Source organism: Ostrea edulis, chromosome 7 (genome assembly GCF_947568905.1).
Source record: "Ostrea edulis chromosome 7, xbOstEdul1.1, whole genome shotgun sequence".
NCBI classification, from domain to species: Eukaryota; Metazoa; Mollusca; class Bivalvia; order Ostreida; family Ostreidae; genus Ostrea; species Ostrea edulis.
Window position 1 is genome coordinate 78687812 of NC_079170.1, and position 18381 is coordinate 78706192.

Sequence of the window (18381 nt, forward strand, 5' to 3'; positions counted from 1 at the left end):
GGCTGGGGATTGGGACAAAGATAAAAGTAAAATGAAACTACGATATGCGTATTGTACCACAGCGCGATAACGCTTTGCACGATTTTGTGGATGGTGATACTCTTGAATAGCTCTTTTCAATACCTCTCCAACGGTATAAACACGAGCCGTCAGCTCGACACAGTTTTAAACTTATAGTCATTTCAATAGAGCCAGTCGTTGACCACTGTTATAAAAATGGTTGGGAAACAGGTTGAGAATATTGAAAAAATTAGAGCTTATATAAAAGTTTGCACAAAACTCGGTCATTCTGTAATGCAGATTTTTACTGAATTGGGGGAAGTTTATGGATCTGATAAGGTATCTTATGAGACAGTTCGTAGGTGGAGAAAGAAATTTCTGACTGGCACAGAGTCCGTCAAAGATGCAGCAAAATCTGGCCGACCTGTGACTGTAACAAGCAAGCCAAATGTCTTAAAAGTCAGGGAAATAATTGAAAGTGATGGCAGATACACGATTCGTGATATTGCCAAAGCTGTTGACATATCGCTATCGCGGGTGCATTTCATTTTGAAAGTACGAAAGATTTCTGCCAGATGGATACCGCATATATTGACAGATGACCAAAAACGGGTACAAGTACAAACCGCTATGCAATATTGCTCAAAATGTTTCCCAAATTCAATAAAAGACAATTTGCAAACATTGTTACTGGTGACGAAACATGGGTTCACTATTTCGAACCAGTAAGAAAACTTGGAAACAAAATATGGCTAACTAAACATGGTAGAAAGCCTGTAGTTGCCAAAAGAACCATAAACACAAAGAAGGTTCTTTATTGCATATTCTTCTCATGTGATGGTATAGCAATACAAATTCCGGTGTCGAAGGGCAAAAGTGTTACAGGTCGGTATTACCGAGATGTTATACTAAAAAAAACCTCAAGAAATATAATAAACGGCGCCCTGTGTCAGGATTTAGGTATGTTCGTCTACTTCATGATAATGCTCCATCACATACATCTGAGCTTGTGAAGCAATTTTTGAAGTCGGAGAAGGTTACCATCTTGTCAAACCCACCATACTCTCCAAATCTAGCCCCATGCGACTTTTTCCTTTTTCCAAAACTTAAAAAGTTCTTATCTGGTCGTCGTTACAAGTCCCGACAAGCTCTTGGCTCAGTCATCAGTCAGTGCCTCAGAGGTCTACCTAAATCAGCGTACCGTGACGCATTTCAGAAATGGATTCAGAGATTGAAATTATGTATTTCAAACCGCGGAGAATACTTTGAAGGGATGTAATGTTCATTTCACTATTTGAGTCGAATGCTTTTGAGATACCGCACAATACACATTTCAGAACTGCCACGCTTCACATCGGCATACATGTACATGTACTTCATGAAGCGAGTCACAAGTGAATTGAACTGTGAAGAAACAAACGAACAACAATCATTCTGTATATTTCCACGTTGTGGTGTTTTAAACACATGCTACACTGATAGACAACATTATTCAATATGTCAGTTTCTGTTAATGTGATAATTATGGAATAATTATCGGAACCATTATTTCGTCCGCGATATTTCATTTCACTGTCTATGATTTTGACAATGCTTGCTCGAGTTGGTTTCGCGGTTTGACCAAAACAAAAATTAACATGGAAAGAGACTACAAGCTGCCCAGAACATTTAGTATGATTAGGTTTATATAGACTACATGCTGCCCAGAACAAAGTATGCTTGGGTACCATATCAGAGAAAACGGGGCTTGGTTTCTTTTTTTTGGGGGGGGGGGGTTCAAGCCCTTCTCTATTTCTCACGCGTTGCATGCAACGCTCCACAGTAAAACCACCAATTTATGAAAATCAACGCGTGAGTTATAGAGAAGGGCTTTATTCCGTCTAATAAACTTATTTAGCTTGATCCCCCCAAAAGAAACCAAGTCTCGTTTTCTCTGATATGGTACCCCCCAAGAAAACCCTCTTCCCGGGGAAACTCCCCCTTTATGTACATTTTATATTGATCATTCCTAACCGACAAAATAAGAATCGTCGCCCTATATATACTCCTGTTATTTGCAACGCTCTACGAGAAAATCGGGGATTTTACTGTGGAGCGTTGCCTGAAACGTCTTGATGTTAGATGCTATAATATTAGCATGATGGTAATATTTTAATTTCGTAAATAATATCTATGATAATTAGGGCATATGTTTTGTTAAAATGTTGATATAGACATGTACATATGGAAGAGAAACAAATAAATTCAAAGAGAAATGGTATAACGGAATAAGCCGCATGAAGCATACGATATTGTTCATAAATCTCTCTATATTTTATGCAATTTCCTTGATGTTCATAGAATTTTTTTTTTTTTTGTCAGTTTAATCTTTTATATAGAGGGTACGAACCCGATGTATATTTTGATATCGTAATGTACTCGGGATTTTCGTACCCCAAAACACGCAACGCGTTGCAGATAACAGTATATAACCGGGGTAGTATGTGCTCTGTAGCACTTAGTATAAAAATAAACCCGCAAGGGTATGTCTAATATGGGTTTTTTTAGTTAGTTTTTGAGTTGTTAAAGTTATTTAAATGAAAAAAAAATTGATTGACAGAAATTTCTAATAGTATTTACCTACTTATCTAGATTTCACACAATATAGAACCTCATCTTCGCTAGCCAAAGGAAAACTAGCGAAGATGATAGAATCTATGCTAAAACTTTTTTTTAAATCACGATCGAATAATTTGGTGTATGACTTATCAAAGAAAGGCACGCGCGGCGAATGGGAATGAAAAACTCTTGAGAAAACTGTGACACTATATATTGAAGAAATCCTTTAAAATGAAGCTCACTGACAATGTTGTTCGTAATTATAGAGTAGCAAAAATATTCAGGGAAAACACAGACCGCATAAATAGAATAGATTTTTCGTCAGACGGCAACACTTTGATCTCTAGCAGTGATGATGACTCGATAGTGATCTATGATTGTCAAAATGGAACGTAAGAAAATAGATTCATGTTTAGTTATAAAACGTAAAACACACAAAATCTCTTAATTTTAAATCACGAGTTATGCAGAGAAGTGAAAATATTTTTACATGGCAAAAGTGTGAAGTATGTAGACTGATGATTCCCGAATTTCCTCGGTAGAAAATAGTGTATAGTCTCAAAGCACGTATCGTTGTACTGCAATATTGACTTAGGTTTATTGTTTTACCAATTGTAGATCCATAAGTTTAGTAAGTTATGAGGTATTTTGAGTTGTATATTTATAGTATAAGGTTTCCATTTGACTAGTAAAAGTAGTGTTAAGAAATAACTGAATAATGATTCAGTTTTATTGTCTAACATTTACGCTGTACAAGTGCTTCTTCATTGAATGAAATTAAGTACCAAAGACTAGAATTATTCAACAGACTTTAAAAGGATTTTATTAGAATTTTTTGAGTTGACTCTTGTAGCAAGCTACTCCCTGGCATCACGTCCGTCTTGCGGATTCACCGCTTCACTACCACCCTAGCTCATACGCAACTGAATATAGTTTGACTTGCAGTGTATGTTTTGTAAAATAAAATCATTGCCATGCACATAAAATTCTTAGTAATGTCAATGTAACGTACACATTGTTCGTGAAATGATGTGAAAATATTTTAGTATCAGGCATCGACCTAGCAGGTCTGCAACTGAATACAGGGGGGAGAAGCTGAGACTCAGTAGACACTGCAGGTCTTTCATTGAATTTAATATTTGTTTACATGGTTGATAAAATTGTTTATGATATATTCAAATTTTAGCAAAAACAATAATGGTGAAAGACAGGGTTTGCCATTTACTTTCTTGAGCACTAGACCAGTCGGGCTAATTCAAATGATTTTTACTAGACCTGACCTTACATCCACTAGCCCTGACCAACTTTCCAGAGAAAAGAAACCCTGATGGTTTCTCCATATTTAAGTACTTAATTCAAATGACAAACGTTAAGTTTAAACTAAAACGTACTTAATTGTCTCAAAAACATCTTTAGTCTCGTCATTCAATTTGATGCTTTTATTTTCAAACTTCCCAACCTACTCCTTTTTTTTCTCGGAACATCCTTCCTTGAGGACGAGAAGTCGAGACATTCCCGCACATGTGTCAACAACGAAAAATGGCTATTTACGATTTAATTTATTCATTTGATAGACACTTTCTTATATTCAATTAAAATAAACTGGGTTTTTTTTCAAATGAAAATAAATTCAGTTTATATCTATTTATCTGAAATATAACTTTACACCCATTAACAAAGAGTAAATGTCGTAAAACATCACTTCCGACAGCGACTATATATTAGAATTAAAAATAGAGATTTTGTCATCACGTGGTTCAAAATTGCTTGCAAACTCTTTACAGTTATTTTTTAAAGTTAAAAATAAGATATCTTATGGTTTAAAATAAAGTTTCTTGTTTATTTTTTCAACACGACCAGTCGGACTAGTAAATCGACATTTTACCCGACCGGACCTATCATTTAGTAGACTCGGTCGGTCGGACGTGCCTTAGTGTCAAACCCTGAAAGACTTGTGATGTCTATCGAAATGATATTTTTAATAGTGCATGAATATAAAAAGGGGGAGGGTTAGATGAATAAGGACTTTGATTTTTCTGTGTAAATGATTCTTGAACTAATTTTCTATCAGAATTCTGACGAAAATATATCAGCAATGAATATTTGCTTTGTTTGAATAAATAAACAACGAACAAGTGAACATCATTTACATACTTTTAACATGCTTTTGAATTTGGAAAAATTATCAACTTTTTGATAAAATTGGGGAAAACCTAGACATTATTGTAAATATGCTAAATATATCATTAATATCAAACAAGAAATCAAACACAAATTGATGTCATTCTTCTAATTTACATATTTAGCTAATTTCTTTTCTTTAAGCTCTTAAAATTTTCGACTATTCTTTAAATCATCTAGAATTGATGCATCTTTGTCATGTCGTATGTAAACAAGTCACATTGAACTTCTTTTTAAACAAATACGTGTTTCACCAGTTTTTATTATTGGGGAAAAGTGCAAGTTAAATTGGGGAAAAATTGGTAATTTTTGGGAGGGAAAAGGGTTGATATTCGGACCTAAAATAGGTCTTAGAAAATCACTGTAAAACAGTGCTGTATATACCCCACCACCATCCCTTGTTGGAAATCTCTGACGAGTCGACTCTGTGGTCCTTTAGGCCTTTGATTTTTCTCTCTTAAAGTTTAGATTTATGTACATGAAATTCCCAATACTTGCAGGTCTGTAGCTCTCTGAGAAAATATTGGGGCAGATCAACTCCTTATAAAAACATTCGATTTACAGCACAGAAAAAAGTGCTCATGGTTGAGGCCTTATATCGTTGTATTCTTGCATTGCCGTCTCAAAACTTTGATAACTTAAAGATAAAAAACAGGTCACCGACACATCATGAGAATGCGTTCTCAAATTTATTTGGTTGTCTGAATACTTTGTTCTGATGACGACCGTCTAATGTCGAAACCTGTCGACCAAATAAATTTGAAATCGCATTCTCATGATGTGTTGGTGATCTTTTTTTATCTTTAAATTAAGTTTTTAATTTGGATGCAGACCCTGTTGAATACCGAATGGTATCCACTCGTGAAAATCCTCCGAAATTTTAACCTCAGGTCTCCAGTTTTTTAACTTTGCATTAAAAAGTTCATGTATAAAAATTCCTATTATATTTTCCCACAATAATTGTGTCCAAAGCGACCTGAAAATTCACCTTTGAAATCTATATTTATAACTACCTAATGTGCTAGCTTTTATGTTTTGATGAATTAAGATCTTATTCTTGTTTTGCATACATGAAAAGAAGGAAAATTTCCTATGTTTCAAAACAAGCAAAACAACATTGATACATACATTAGTGATGAGGTATTGTGTGGGAAATTCTCTAAAATCTATATTTCCAATGTACTGATTTCGTCCTTTGTTTCATTAAATTTACCGTGTGTGAACTAGGTATAGCATATTAAATGTTGTGTTTGATGAGAGTATTTTGTATAATTTTTAACTTCAGACCAAAGAAAACATTAAACAGCAAGAAGTATGGGGTGGATTTGATCTGTTACACACACGCTGTCAACACAGCGCTCCATGGCTCCACCAAAGTAGATGGTAAGTATGATTATTACTTGTATATTGCATGCAGGGTATGCTAATGAAATACATTAACAAAGTCACATTTTAAGTACAAATTGATGATCCACTGTGGATTTCATTAATTTCTACAAATTCTTAACAAACATTTATGAGGTTGAATTAGTTTATATTGAATTCAGCAAAGATTGATTGATTGTATATTGTTTAACGTTCCTCTCAAGAATTTTTAACTCATATGGAGACGTCACTATTGCCGGTGAAGGGCTGCAAAATTTAGGCCTATGATCGGTGCTTACAGCCTTTGAGCAGGGAGGACTCTTTGAAATTATCCTGCAACACCTGCTGTGACATGGGATCTTGGGGTTTTGCGGTCTCATCCAAAGGACCGCCCCCATTTAGTCCCCTCTTACGACAAGCAAGGGTTACTGAGGACCTATTCTAACCCACATTCCCATGGGACAATTTCAGCAAAGAATTAAATCAATCTGGAAATTTTTGTGAAATTTAGTCAAATTGCTATAGATTAATTTTTGTGCACTTGAATTTTGCAAATTAGTTTTGTCACTGAAGGAGAGCATAGGAGATTTTGTTTTTCACGAAAAATATTTTTGTCAAAAAACAGAAAAAGTAACCAAATTTATGATATATGTTCCAGAAGACTTTGGAATTTCTTTCATTCTGCTTTCCTTTTTTCAGATACAATAAGATACCTTTCTTTACACGACAACAAGTACATCAGATATTTTCCTGGACATACCAAAAAGTAGGTACCATGATTAAAGTAGGTCAACATACAACAATTATAATCATTATATACAATATCATTAATTGATAGTGATAAAAAAGTCTTGAAGGAAGGGGCAAAAGTAGATCTTACCATGCATGGTTTTTTTTCTTCTAATTAACTTTTCAAGTTCTTTGTCTTTTTAGAGTTGTGTCCCTTAATATGTCTCCAATCAATGACTCCTTCCTGTCTGGTTCTTTGGACAAGACCATCAGACTGTGGGATCTGAGGTCACAGAACTGTCAGGTAATTAACTTGTAGTACAGGAAACAGACACTCAGGCCGCCCTGCTCAGGTTACAGATAGACAATAACAGATTGGCTGGCAGTCGCGTATTCTCAAAGTATTCATTATTGAATGCAGAAATTGTGATACTGCTGCATTGTGTTCAGGAAATTTTCAGTTTCTTCTCGACATTCTTACTAATGTTTTATGTACAGGTGACTCGATAACTAGAAGTTCAAGGGACCTTCATAAAACTTCGAGAGATCAAGAGTTTGAGAGATAAAAAAAATCCAGAAATTAAAAGTCAGACCATATGGTTCAGATTTTACAGTGACCGGAAATGTTTAACAACTAGATCATGGGATTGTTTTGACACATTTTCCTTCATATTTGTCAGGTAGTTAATTTGATTTCAAATCAAAGAATTTTGCATTGATATAAACATTTCAATGTGTTCCTTTATTATGGTAAGATAGGTGTACAAAACTAATTTCTGATAAAGCTTTACCGTCGCTAGTTAAACGGAGCACGTTTTATGTCGCGTTACACAAAGCAAAAATTCAAACAAATGAGTAAAACGAGTTTTTTCTTTAGCTTTACACAAAATACAAACTTGAGAAATTGAACTGTCTGTAGATCTTTAAATTATTGTCTCAAACTTACTCTCTCGTTGTCAAGTCAAAGCAAATTATAGATTTTATTCGGATTCTATACAAATTTTAATCATCATTAATACCCCAGTGTAAGGTGAAAACTAACCAGTTATACACTCAAGTGTCCACCTCCACAAAAAAGCACATGTGATGTATGACCTATGTAACCTAATTACCACGATCACACTAGCCTCCAGCATTCAATAAAATCCAGGTAAGGTCCAAGCGGAAATAATTATATGCTTGGGTAACAGTGGGTATATGCTACCACCACTTGGAGAGATCAAGAGTGAAAAACAATGAAATGTGTTTTATGGGACCCAACTTCACTTCGAGAGATCGACAACTTCTAGTGATTGAACGCTCAAGAGATCAATAGTAAATTTGCTTTGTTATATAGAGAGAAAAATTGGGACCATGATTTCACTTTGAGAGATCAAAGTTCGAGTCACCTGTGTATTGAATCATATGCAGAGACAATTTGGATTTTCAAAAAGTAGATTACAATACATCAGTTTTGAGACACGCCCGAGTTGCTTCCCTTTGGAGAATTCCTGTACATAGTAAGGCGTAAAACAATTTGTTTACATACGGGAGTGGGACAAATATTCATCACTGCATAAGTGAATGTGCTCAGTAAGTTTCTCGTACGCAGTTTCATCACCTGAATTCGACTGATACACTAACTATTAGTGAGTGATAAGTATTAAATACAAGAGATTCTTTATAATCACTTTATTTTGTTAGTTTACCAAATCACATCCATTATATTTATTGCAAATATGAATCATTTTTATGTTTCCACTTTATCAAAACATTTCTTTCTCGAGTATTTTGTATTTCCTACATTTACATATTTAGAGAGAAGCTGCTTTTAATGCATTTCATCGTCTTCCTCTCTGACTGAAGATCCACTCTGTCCCACTTCGGCATTCAAAGTTCCACTAAATGTACCTCCTTCACAGAAGAGCTCTTATCTCAAAACTGGCATACTGATTTCTCAAATAATATATGTTGTGTGTTCTTCACTTGATTTTTATTTCTTGTATGATGCATGATTTCAGGGTCTGATGCATTTGCCGGGTCGTCCAGTTGCTGCCTTTGATCCCGAGGGCCTCATTTTTGCAGCAGGGATAAATTCAGAATGTGTCAAACTTTACGACCTTAGGTCATTTGACAGGGTAAGCAACTACAGACTAGTGGGAGTTTGAAAATTTGCATGAATTTATTTTTATGACATGGACTCAAAATTCTGTTGATTTCTTGTTATGTATGAAAATATGGTGAATTAGCTTTGTTTCTCAGCCTAGATAGAAAAGTAAGAAAAATAAACAAAGATAGAAAAGCGTCTCTGTGTGAACTCCTATATATTTGTTGCTATATTACATTTGCTTTTTTGCAGTGATATATATATATATATATATATATATATATATATATATATATATACATGTACATTTACGACATCATGAAATTAACCATGAACCTATTAAGATAAAAAAGAAAAATTGGGCGTGAAGTGTATTTAAAAACTTAGGAGTAAAAAAACCAGTGAAATAAAATGGGAGGCCATTGGGGTTTAGTCAGAAAAAATACAAGCAGCAAGGAGTTAAATCAAAGCTGAATACAATAATTTTTACAGAAACTTGAACCTCATGATTTCCTTAATGGTACCATTATCTTGATGACCAGGAAGACTTGTATTCTCGTTGTATTGTAGGGTCCGTTTACCACCTTTAAATTGACACAGGACAAGGACTGTGATTGGACGGGAATGAAATTCAGTCCGGACGGAAAACTTATCCTTATTTCCACCAATGGACAAATTCTGAGACTCATTGATGCCTTCCAAGGGACGCCACTCCAAACCTTCATGGTATTTGATAACAGTGTTTTTTAATACAAGCTGAGATTATTGATACTTGTATTCTACAGTTACTTCCCTTGTATACAAGGTTTTGAATTATTTTAATATGGAAACAATGTCAATTTTGTTTAATATCAAGGTATAAACTGAACCGTGTGAATTGTAACAGAGATGTATTATTCTCAGTCTGCTGCTCTTGCATATGATGGTTATATCTCTCATTGCTACGCATATAAGATACCGATATCCTATGAAAGAAAGGTATGACAGATATTTCTATCTTCATATCACGTGTCATATTTATGCAGATGAATAGTTAATTCGTATGCTTTTTCTAAAAACAAGCATCATAACAACATGGTGTTCAGCTTCCTCGAGATTTCGACCTTTAAACGTAGATTACTTCATAGAGGCCACAGTGGCTAAGCCCGTTTTGGGCCCGAACTCTGACACCTTAAATAGAGTAAGGGGTCTAACTCTGATCCAGATAAATAACTACCCACTCGCTTCAAATGCCTAAAAAAGCAGAAACTAGATGCGATATGCATAATTTGCCGGTCTTCTTGAATAGATTAATGTTTTAACTACTTGCATGCCAAATTTCAAGCCACAGGTTCTTAATAGAGATGTACGTCATCGTTCTCTCGATTTCACAAGTTTATTTTTACTAGAACATATACCAGTCAGGTCACCCAGTGGAATCCAGACTTGTGTGGAAGATTTCGGACTTATCAATTAAAATTTCACATGAAATATACGCTAGCCTACTTACTTCCTCATACTTTAATAAGTATAATATTTAAAGTTTAATCAGAGTTAGACCCCTTTCTATATTTATGGTATCACAGAGTTTGGGCCAAAAATGGGCTTAGCCCCTGTGATAAAGGCTAATGAAAATAAGAACACAATGACAAAAGCAGCCACTCATCTTAAATTACTGATGGAATTTGTTGTAAGAAAAAAACCTTGTGATTCATTCAATGAACCCTGAGGAACTTAATACGTATCTAATTTCATGATATCTCACAAGCTCTACTAGTTATATCTCTACACCCCGTCTTCCAACGTCCACACGTGTCTCCGATGTAACATGTGTCTCAAATGTAACATGTGTCTCCGGTGTAACGTGTGTCTCCGATGTGATGTAACGTGTGTCTCCGATGTAACATGTGTCTCCGATGTAACATGTCATCAATGTATATGAGATCTGAGCCCTTATAGGTTTGGCCGTTTGGAATTAAAAGTAAAATCCATGTCTATGTCCACTAACAAAAACCACTTTAAATCTCTGTTTACACATTCGTTGTTAAACAACTGGACATTCAAGATCAGTATCAATGCTCCTTTAAAAAGTAAAAGTGCAATTTTGATCAGGCATAAATCAGACTTAGTAGAAGTAGAAGATCAGATGACTTTGCGCTGCACCGAAAGACTTTCACCAGATGTAGGCCAAATGATCTCACGCGTCATCCCGATACTGGTTTAGACTTGAGTCTCATTTTTATTACGTGTCAGTTGAAGTTATTGATGTTAAGGTTTATAACTAAATGTTTAGATACACAATAATAAATCAGCAAAATTACTATTTTGTGTGTGTGCAGGCATGTAAATAACTAGATGTTTTCATTCAAAGAGGAATAACTAATACTATTCACTCAATCATTAATCGGTTGATTTTCTGTCAGCAACATAGTTGCCTAAATTAGGTCATAGAATCCAATTTTGGGGTAATTTTTAATGTATAGCGAAAATTTAATCAATTTGAAAATATCTAATGTATAGTAAAAATGTAATCAATTTGAAAATTCTCAATTTGGCATCATTTGGCACACAAAAAACAAAAAATAATTAGAAAGATGAAAGAAAAATACATTCTTACGAGAAGCCATGAAATATTTAGAAGGTAATTCCACCCTCGAGATTGCAAAAAAGCTGTAAAACCCTCAACAGAGCCTCGTGTTTTACCGCTTATTTGTAACCCTCAGGTGGAATTACCTTACATTTCATGGCTACTTTTATGAGAATCTTATAATCTTACCACACTTAAATCACCCTCAGACTGTGCAGTGTGTGTGAGATTTCATCCTAACAAAGTGTATTTTTCTGTATTTAAGGGTTCCTAACAAAGTGTATTTTTCTGTGTATTGGGGTTCCTAACAAAGTGTATTTTTCTGTGTATAGGGGTTCCAGAACAACAAAGGCATTCCATTAGAGGCCTCCTTCAGTCCGGACTCCAGATTCGCATTCTGTGGTAAGGCAGTTGTTAGAAGCAAGACAGCCTACACTGTTATTCCCATAGGAAAATTGTCTAGAAAAAGAAAGATTTTTGATTAGTTAAATACCATTGGTTCAATTTTTTAATTTGTCTCAAAAAATGTTGAATTTAAAACAATACTGGGGTCATTCTAGAAATCTGTCTGCATTCTATGTCATATTTTAATTCTTAAAGGCAAAAATAGTCCATGATCTACAATATAGTATATGCTTGTGTAAAAGTGGATAATCATCAATTACGCATTTATTGCAGGGTCAACAGACGGACGAATTCACTGCTGGAACACGGAAACGGGGGTCAAGGTGGCAGTGATGAATGCAGACCACCCCGGACCCATCCAGTGTCTGCAGTTCAACCCCAAGTACATGATGCTAGCCTCCGCCTGTACCAACATGGTCAGTATTTAGTTCTATACAAAACACAGATCATGTACATTCTCTAGGGTTTGATATTCACTGTAAGCAGCATTTTCCCGAGTCTGGGGTTTCTAATCCACTCCACTTCATATAAACCCTTAACCGAATCGGCAGAATAAGACGGGTGAGTGCCATCTAGTGATATTACGTATTTATAAACTTTATTGCAATGATTGGGAAGGCCAAAATGGCCTATGACATGTTCCATGAAAAATGCTTGTATTGACTCCCATTGGGAATGTCTTTTCAAATTGCCAAACTTTGGTAATTTTTTGTGGTAACTAAAAATATTAACACTCAGGATCAAGAAAATATGAAAAATAAAATTATAAAAGTATTCTTTCACTTTTAATTTCATTTTTTTTTAAAAACGGTTGCTAACATCACATTTTTATGACGGAACACTTGACGAAAAATGACATTAGCAATTAATAAATCTTCTGTTTACTAAACAAGTTATGTAATTATTTAACTACATGGCTCTCTTAATGAAAGGTTTAAATGTAATCTAAATACATTACATCAAGATCAATGTTTGTTGTGCTTTAATAGTGACCCAGAATCTTTTATTTTCTGTCAATGCTATAAATGTCAGTTCTTGACGGAACTTTTTTTATGCTAATGTTATTGTTTGACGGAACAAAACCTTGCGGAACTTTTTCGCAGTGATGTAAATCATGATAGACTATAAATAGTTTCCCATGACGAGTTTTTATTGCAATAAAATAGTCTTGAATTCATAAACCGGTAGTTTGATGTACGATTTAGTACAAATGGAACGATTTCTTATGCTAACGTCACATGTTGCTAACGTCAGCAATTTTGACAGAAAGTCTATTGCTTGAAATTTTACATAAGTCTAGATGCCTCATTCACTCAACCTGCCATGCAATTGGAAAATCCCATTACAACGCCCCTTGCAGGCAGAGTTGTAATAATAACAAAGAACCACAACTCTTACAATGGTTTGGTAAAGAAGTGTGCTAATGTCACATTGTGCCAAGTAGAATTTGACAGAATGATGTTAGACCAAATATCAATGTAATTTCTTAAGTCAGATATTTTGTTTAAAGAAGATAAAATGTGTTCCACAATTAGATTATGACTTTTAATGCTTAATTCCAGAAAAATAATCAAAGCAAATTGTTTTGCAGTACATCTCTATATACATATGTACATTAGTGCTAATGTCAGTATGTTTGACAGAATGAAAGTTACAAAAACTGTTTACTTTGAATTTACTTTTGTATAATTTGTTTTCATAAATAGTTTGCAATTTTTTTTATAAAGATTAAGTAAAAGAACATACATTTTATGCTATTTTTTTATCGCCCCTTGTTTTCTTATATAAGTTTAAATAAAGTACCCGAGAAGTTGGGTACCACTTCTCACGGGAGTTAATTCTGTCAATTTTTCTCATATTTTGAACATTCATATACCAAAGTAATTTTTAACAATTTATGTGTGGCAAAATATTTTTGATTTTATAATTAACTCTAGTCCATTCAAGTTTGTAATTAACAACATCCTTTACTTTTTAAGCATATTTATCTTTAAATACGGAGGGGAAAAAATTGACGGACATTTATGCTAATTTGGTGGAATATGTCCTATGCAGTCTTCACGAAAAACTTTGTAAAGCACAGGCCCTTCGGGCCTCCCAGTATAATAATTGTGCGAGCCCGAACAATATTTTGCAGGCCCAAAATATTTTTTTCTAATTTGACCTCTTGTCATTTGCTGATTCCACACTATGGATACATGCATGTTCTACTGTAGGAAAATACAGGTCAAGATGATCATAGTTACTTAGAGAACAACTGACATTAAAAGGATTATTTTATTTTTCAACATATTAATCTCACAGATACATCAGCAGCTCATGTTCAACTTTGTTTTGTATACATCGCGTACAAAACATTTTGTTTTCTCCAAAATCAAATGTTAGCCAAGGCCTACCCTCGGTCCAATGGGGCATGAATGTTCGTTTATTTTCCTCCTCGTACGACAGGGTTTTTTTATCGGATGGTTGTGATTGTGAAATATGCTTGGGTGGTTTTAACTTTCCCGGACGAGCCCCCTCCCTATACTTCAGAAAAGGCAGCATGGTTGATAATTTTTTTATGTGAAATTTGACTACTAACTCATGACATTTAGTCTTAGTCAATCTCACGCTTTATTTGTAATATATACAGAACATATAAGAAAACATTTACAGGCCCGCCAGACTCCAGGGTTTAATATTTTAAGAAGCCCGATCCCGATTTTATTGGCCTCGGGCATCGGGCCACTGGTTAACGTTGAAGACTGCCTATGGGACTATGTCCCCTCGGTTCAAGTTTTCAATGGGCCATTTTCAGATTTAATGGGCCATCAACATATTTTGAATGACCATTTTCAATAAATAGCAAGTGTGCAGTGGTACATTATTGTTTTAATTGAAACTCTGAACCATGACCACGATCTTTTCCGCCGCTCTTGAAAATGTTTCTACTTTGTTTCAATGTCCCCTTCTCAACAGACCGTTGCTTTTACCGGCATTGGTATTTGAAGACGGTCTCTTGTTTTTTTGGGGGTGGGGGTGGGGGGGTTGGTCATTATTTGTTGGGTTTTTTTCACTTTCTGTCGTTTCTATATCTGTCCTTGGACTTCCGAAACTTAAACGCTGAAGTATAAGCATGAGAAGACGTGACGAGATGTAAGAGGAAATAGTTTATTGGTTATCTATTATTTTGATTTGTATTGCCTCAACCAATGAGATTCGGTGTATCAGAATACATAGGAATTAAAAATGTAAGTACAAAAATAAGTAAGTCGTACCCAATTCATTTTAGAGAAGAAAAAAAACGTAAGTTACAATCGATAATGAATGCGCACTTTGGCGCATGGATTAGATAATTTAATGTGCCAATTTTCACCTGAATAGGACTATGGGGATAATTATCATAGGACAGATGTTAACTCGGGGGAATATTTATCATAAGACAGATGTTAGCTCTGGGGAATATTTATCCTAGGACAGATATTAACTCTGGGGAATATTTTGGGAGGAGGGGAGATGTAGAAGTTCACGCTTTTATTTTTTAGTAAAGGCAAACAGAATATTTGTCTTAGTTGTAAGATTTTTTCAATGAAGAGTTACAATGACTCATGTAGTTTATAGATTACAGACATTTTTGTCCTTACCAGATCAAAAGCATTAAAGAAATAACAGTTAAACTGCCAGATTACACCCACACATAAGAAAGGGCAGTGTGTGTTTGTGTAAAGGGGGGGGGGGTTACAGTTTACATGATAACAGATGTTTTTATGAATCCAGGGTTGGATTATCATACTTTGTTAATTTCAGGCTTTCTGGCTGCCCTACATTGATGACTGATGAGATAACGGAGGCAGTTTACAGTTATAACACAATTCGTGTGATCTCCATTATTTCGGGGGAGACATTTGTCACTATTGCGGAGAAGAACAGCTGAAGAAGTTTGTTTATCCCAGTGACTAGAAGATTGGAAAGCAAGACAATATTTTTTAGCAATTTTCTTATTACAAATGTTGTTTAACACATCATGTTTAGTTTAGAAAATGTCATTAAGGCAGCAAATACATTACTTTTCTTCATTGATATCTCGTGTATATTCGTAACTTACGTACCTCTCGATTTTCGGACTTTTAGAGTTGTAATTTATATCAGCTCATTTTCAAGAAAGTTCCGGATTTTAGACAATGTTTATAGCTCATAATATTTTTGTAGAATAAAAAGAAGGGTGTCCACGATAAAAAATAAAGAAGGGCGTCCATGATAAAAAATAAAGAAGAATTGAAGCACTGTGCTATTGAATTAAAAATATTTTCTTGCATTTTATCAAAGTGTACAAATTTTGCCATTTACAATTATAGTCAATAGGTTCCAGCAGTTTTGTGTGCTGTGAATGATTTTAAAATGTAAAACTATAAGATTTTATAAAGTGCTCGGGAGGATTTTGAAGTTACTGGACTCATTTAGTTTTCAACAGTAGAATATGTGTTGTAGTGATTAATCATGGACATTGTATGTGGAACATACGTTAATGTTCTCTAAATGTACAGGATGTGTGTGTTTTATTTGTTCATATTCTCTTCATAGGAATGACTGTGACGTATATATGACAGAGATTAAAAGTATTTTTATTTCAGATACATATATTTTGTTGTTTTTTAGCTCACCTGAGCTGAAAGCTCAAGTGAGCTTTTCTGATCGCCTGTTGTCCATCATCTGTCCTTGTCTGTAAACTTTTTACATTTTCGACTTCTTCTCCAGAACCACTGGACCAATTTCAATCAAACTTGGCAAAAAGCAGCCTTTGGTGAAGGGCTTTCAAGTTTGTTCAAATGAAGGGCCATGTCCCTTTCAAAGGGGAGATAATCAAAAAAATAGGATGGGGTCATTTAAAAAACTTCTCAAGAACCACTGAGCCAGAAAAGCTGAGATTTACATGAAAGCTTCCTGATATAGTGCATATTCAAATTTGCATACAAATCATCGCTTGGATGGGGCCACAATAGGGGATCAAAGTTTTACATACAAATATATAGGAAATCATCATCATATCCAGTTTATTTGTTGATCAGGCCATCAATTAATCCTCTGTTGAGGGTGGGGCCTGACTGTCCAGTCTCGATCCAAGTCTTCCTCTCCATTCCTGTCCGTGATGAGGGTTGACGGAATCCATACCCAGGGTTTTCCTATCCCGCTTCACGACATCCTCCCAAGACAGTTTGGGTCTGCCAGTGGTCCTCAAGAACCAATGAGCCTGAAGAGCTGAGATTTACATGAAAGCTTTCTGACACAGTGCTGATTCAAGTTTGTTTAAATCATGTCCCCCGGAGTTAGGTTGAGGCCACAATAGGGGATCAAAGTTTTACATAGAAATATATAGGAAAAATCTCTAGAACCAATGAGCCAGAAGAGCTGAGATTTACATGAAAGCTTTCTGACATAGTGCAGATTCAAGTTTGTAAAATACATGGCCTCCAGGGGTAGGTTGGGGTCACAATATGGACTAAGGTTTTACATGCAAATATATATGGGAAGTCTTCAGATATGGGCCAAAGTGACTCAGGTGAGCGATGCGGCCCATGAGCCTCTTGTTTGTTTTAGGGGGGGGGGGGGGAGTTGTAACTTAAGTTGAACATTAATAGCAGTTAAACCTTCGTATAAATACTAATGGAGAGAAATTGAGAAAATCTTTTTGTCTGTACAGTATGCTGAGATTTTTAATGCCCTGCTGTGATAATCCTTAAGGTTTAGTAGTACCAGGCCTGAGATTTTTAATGCCCTGTCGTGATAATCCTTAGGACTTAGTAGTACCAGGCCTGAGATTGTTAATGCCCTGTTGTGATAATCCTTGGGGCTTAGTACATGTAGTACCAGGCCTGAGATTTTTAATGCCCTGTCGTGATAATCCTTAGGGCTTAGTAGTACCAGGCCCGACAGAAAAACACATCACACTTTCAAACGGAAATCAGACCGTGGAACATTGAGTAGCAATATTAGAAATGACCAACGTTGGGGAAAAAGACGCGGACGACGTGAACAAATTTGATTGAAATTGTAGTTTTTGAAGTGAATCCCAATCCACTATCATAACAAATTAAATACATTTATAATGGATATAATCCTTTGGAAGAGTTGCACCATTTTGTGTTCACCTTCAATTTACGTGATTGGAATCAAATTTCATTTTTGTTAATTGAATTTTAATCCATTTTTAGTCATTAGTACGTTTCTTATTTAATTGAAAGCACGACGATATGTTTATCAACGATAACTTCGTCAGGATAAAGTAGTGAATTGGTCTTGCGGAGGAATGGTAGCCCTATATTTACATTTCCAATGGGTTTTTTACCAATTGAAATGATCATTTCCTCGTGAATGTGCGCATGAATCTTGATAAATAATCAAATATAGTACGGCTGGGAATATCCCGATGGAAATGAAATAAAATGCATGCAAATGTAAAAAAAAAAAAAAAATT

At 35.1% G+C, this 18381-nt stretch overlaps 1 protein-coding gene across 1 annotated transcript; it reads left to right on the forward strand.

The window, feature by feature from the left end:
* The first annotated feature begins 2734 nt into the window (after positions 1–2734).
* LOC125654079 (WD repeat-containing protein 82-like) lies at positions 2735–16545 on the forward strand. Its single transcript, XM_056145419.1, has 9 exons — positions 2735–2990; positions 6065–6162; positions 6844–6910; positions 7078–7177; positions 8874–8990; positions 9530–9685; positions 11858–11927; positions 12204–12346; positions 15717–16545. Exons 1-9 carry the CDS (start codon positions 2830–2832, stop codon positions 15744–15746), a joined length of 942 nt encoding a protein of 313 aa, XP_056001394.1. The 5' UTR covers positions 2735–2829; the 3' UTR covers positions 15747–16545.
* The last annotated feature ends 1836 nt before the right edge of the window (positions 16546–18381 follow it).

Bases quoted from the DNA above. Each gene is read 5' to 3' on its own strand.
- LOC125654079 (XM_056145419.1), top strand. From the start codon at position 2,830: ATGAAGCTCACTGACAATGTTGTTCGTAATTATAGAGTAGCAAAAATA. The intron at 7,178-8,873 runs GTAATTAACTTG...GCATGATTTCAG, and splicing joins TGAGGTCACAGAACTGTCAG to GGTCTGATGCATTTGCCGGG. The intron at 9,686-11,857 runs GTATTTGATAAC...TTCTGTGTATAG, and splicing joins CGCCACTCCAAACCTTCATG to GGGTTCCAGAACAACAAAGG.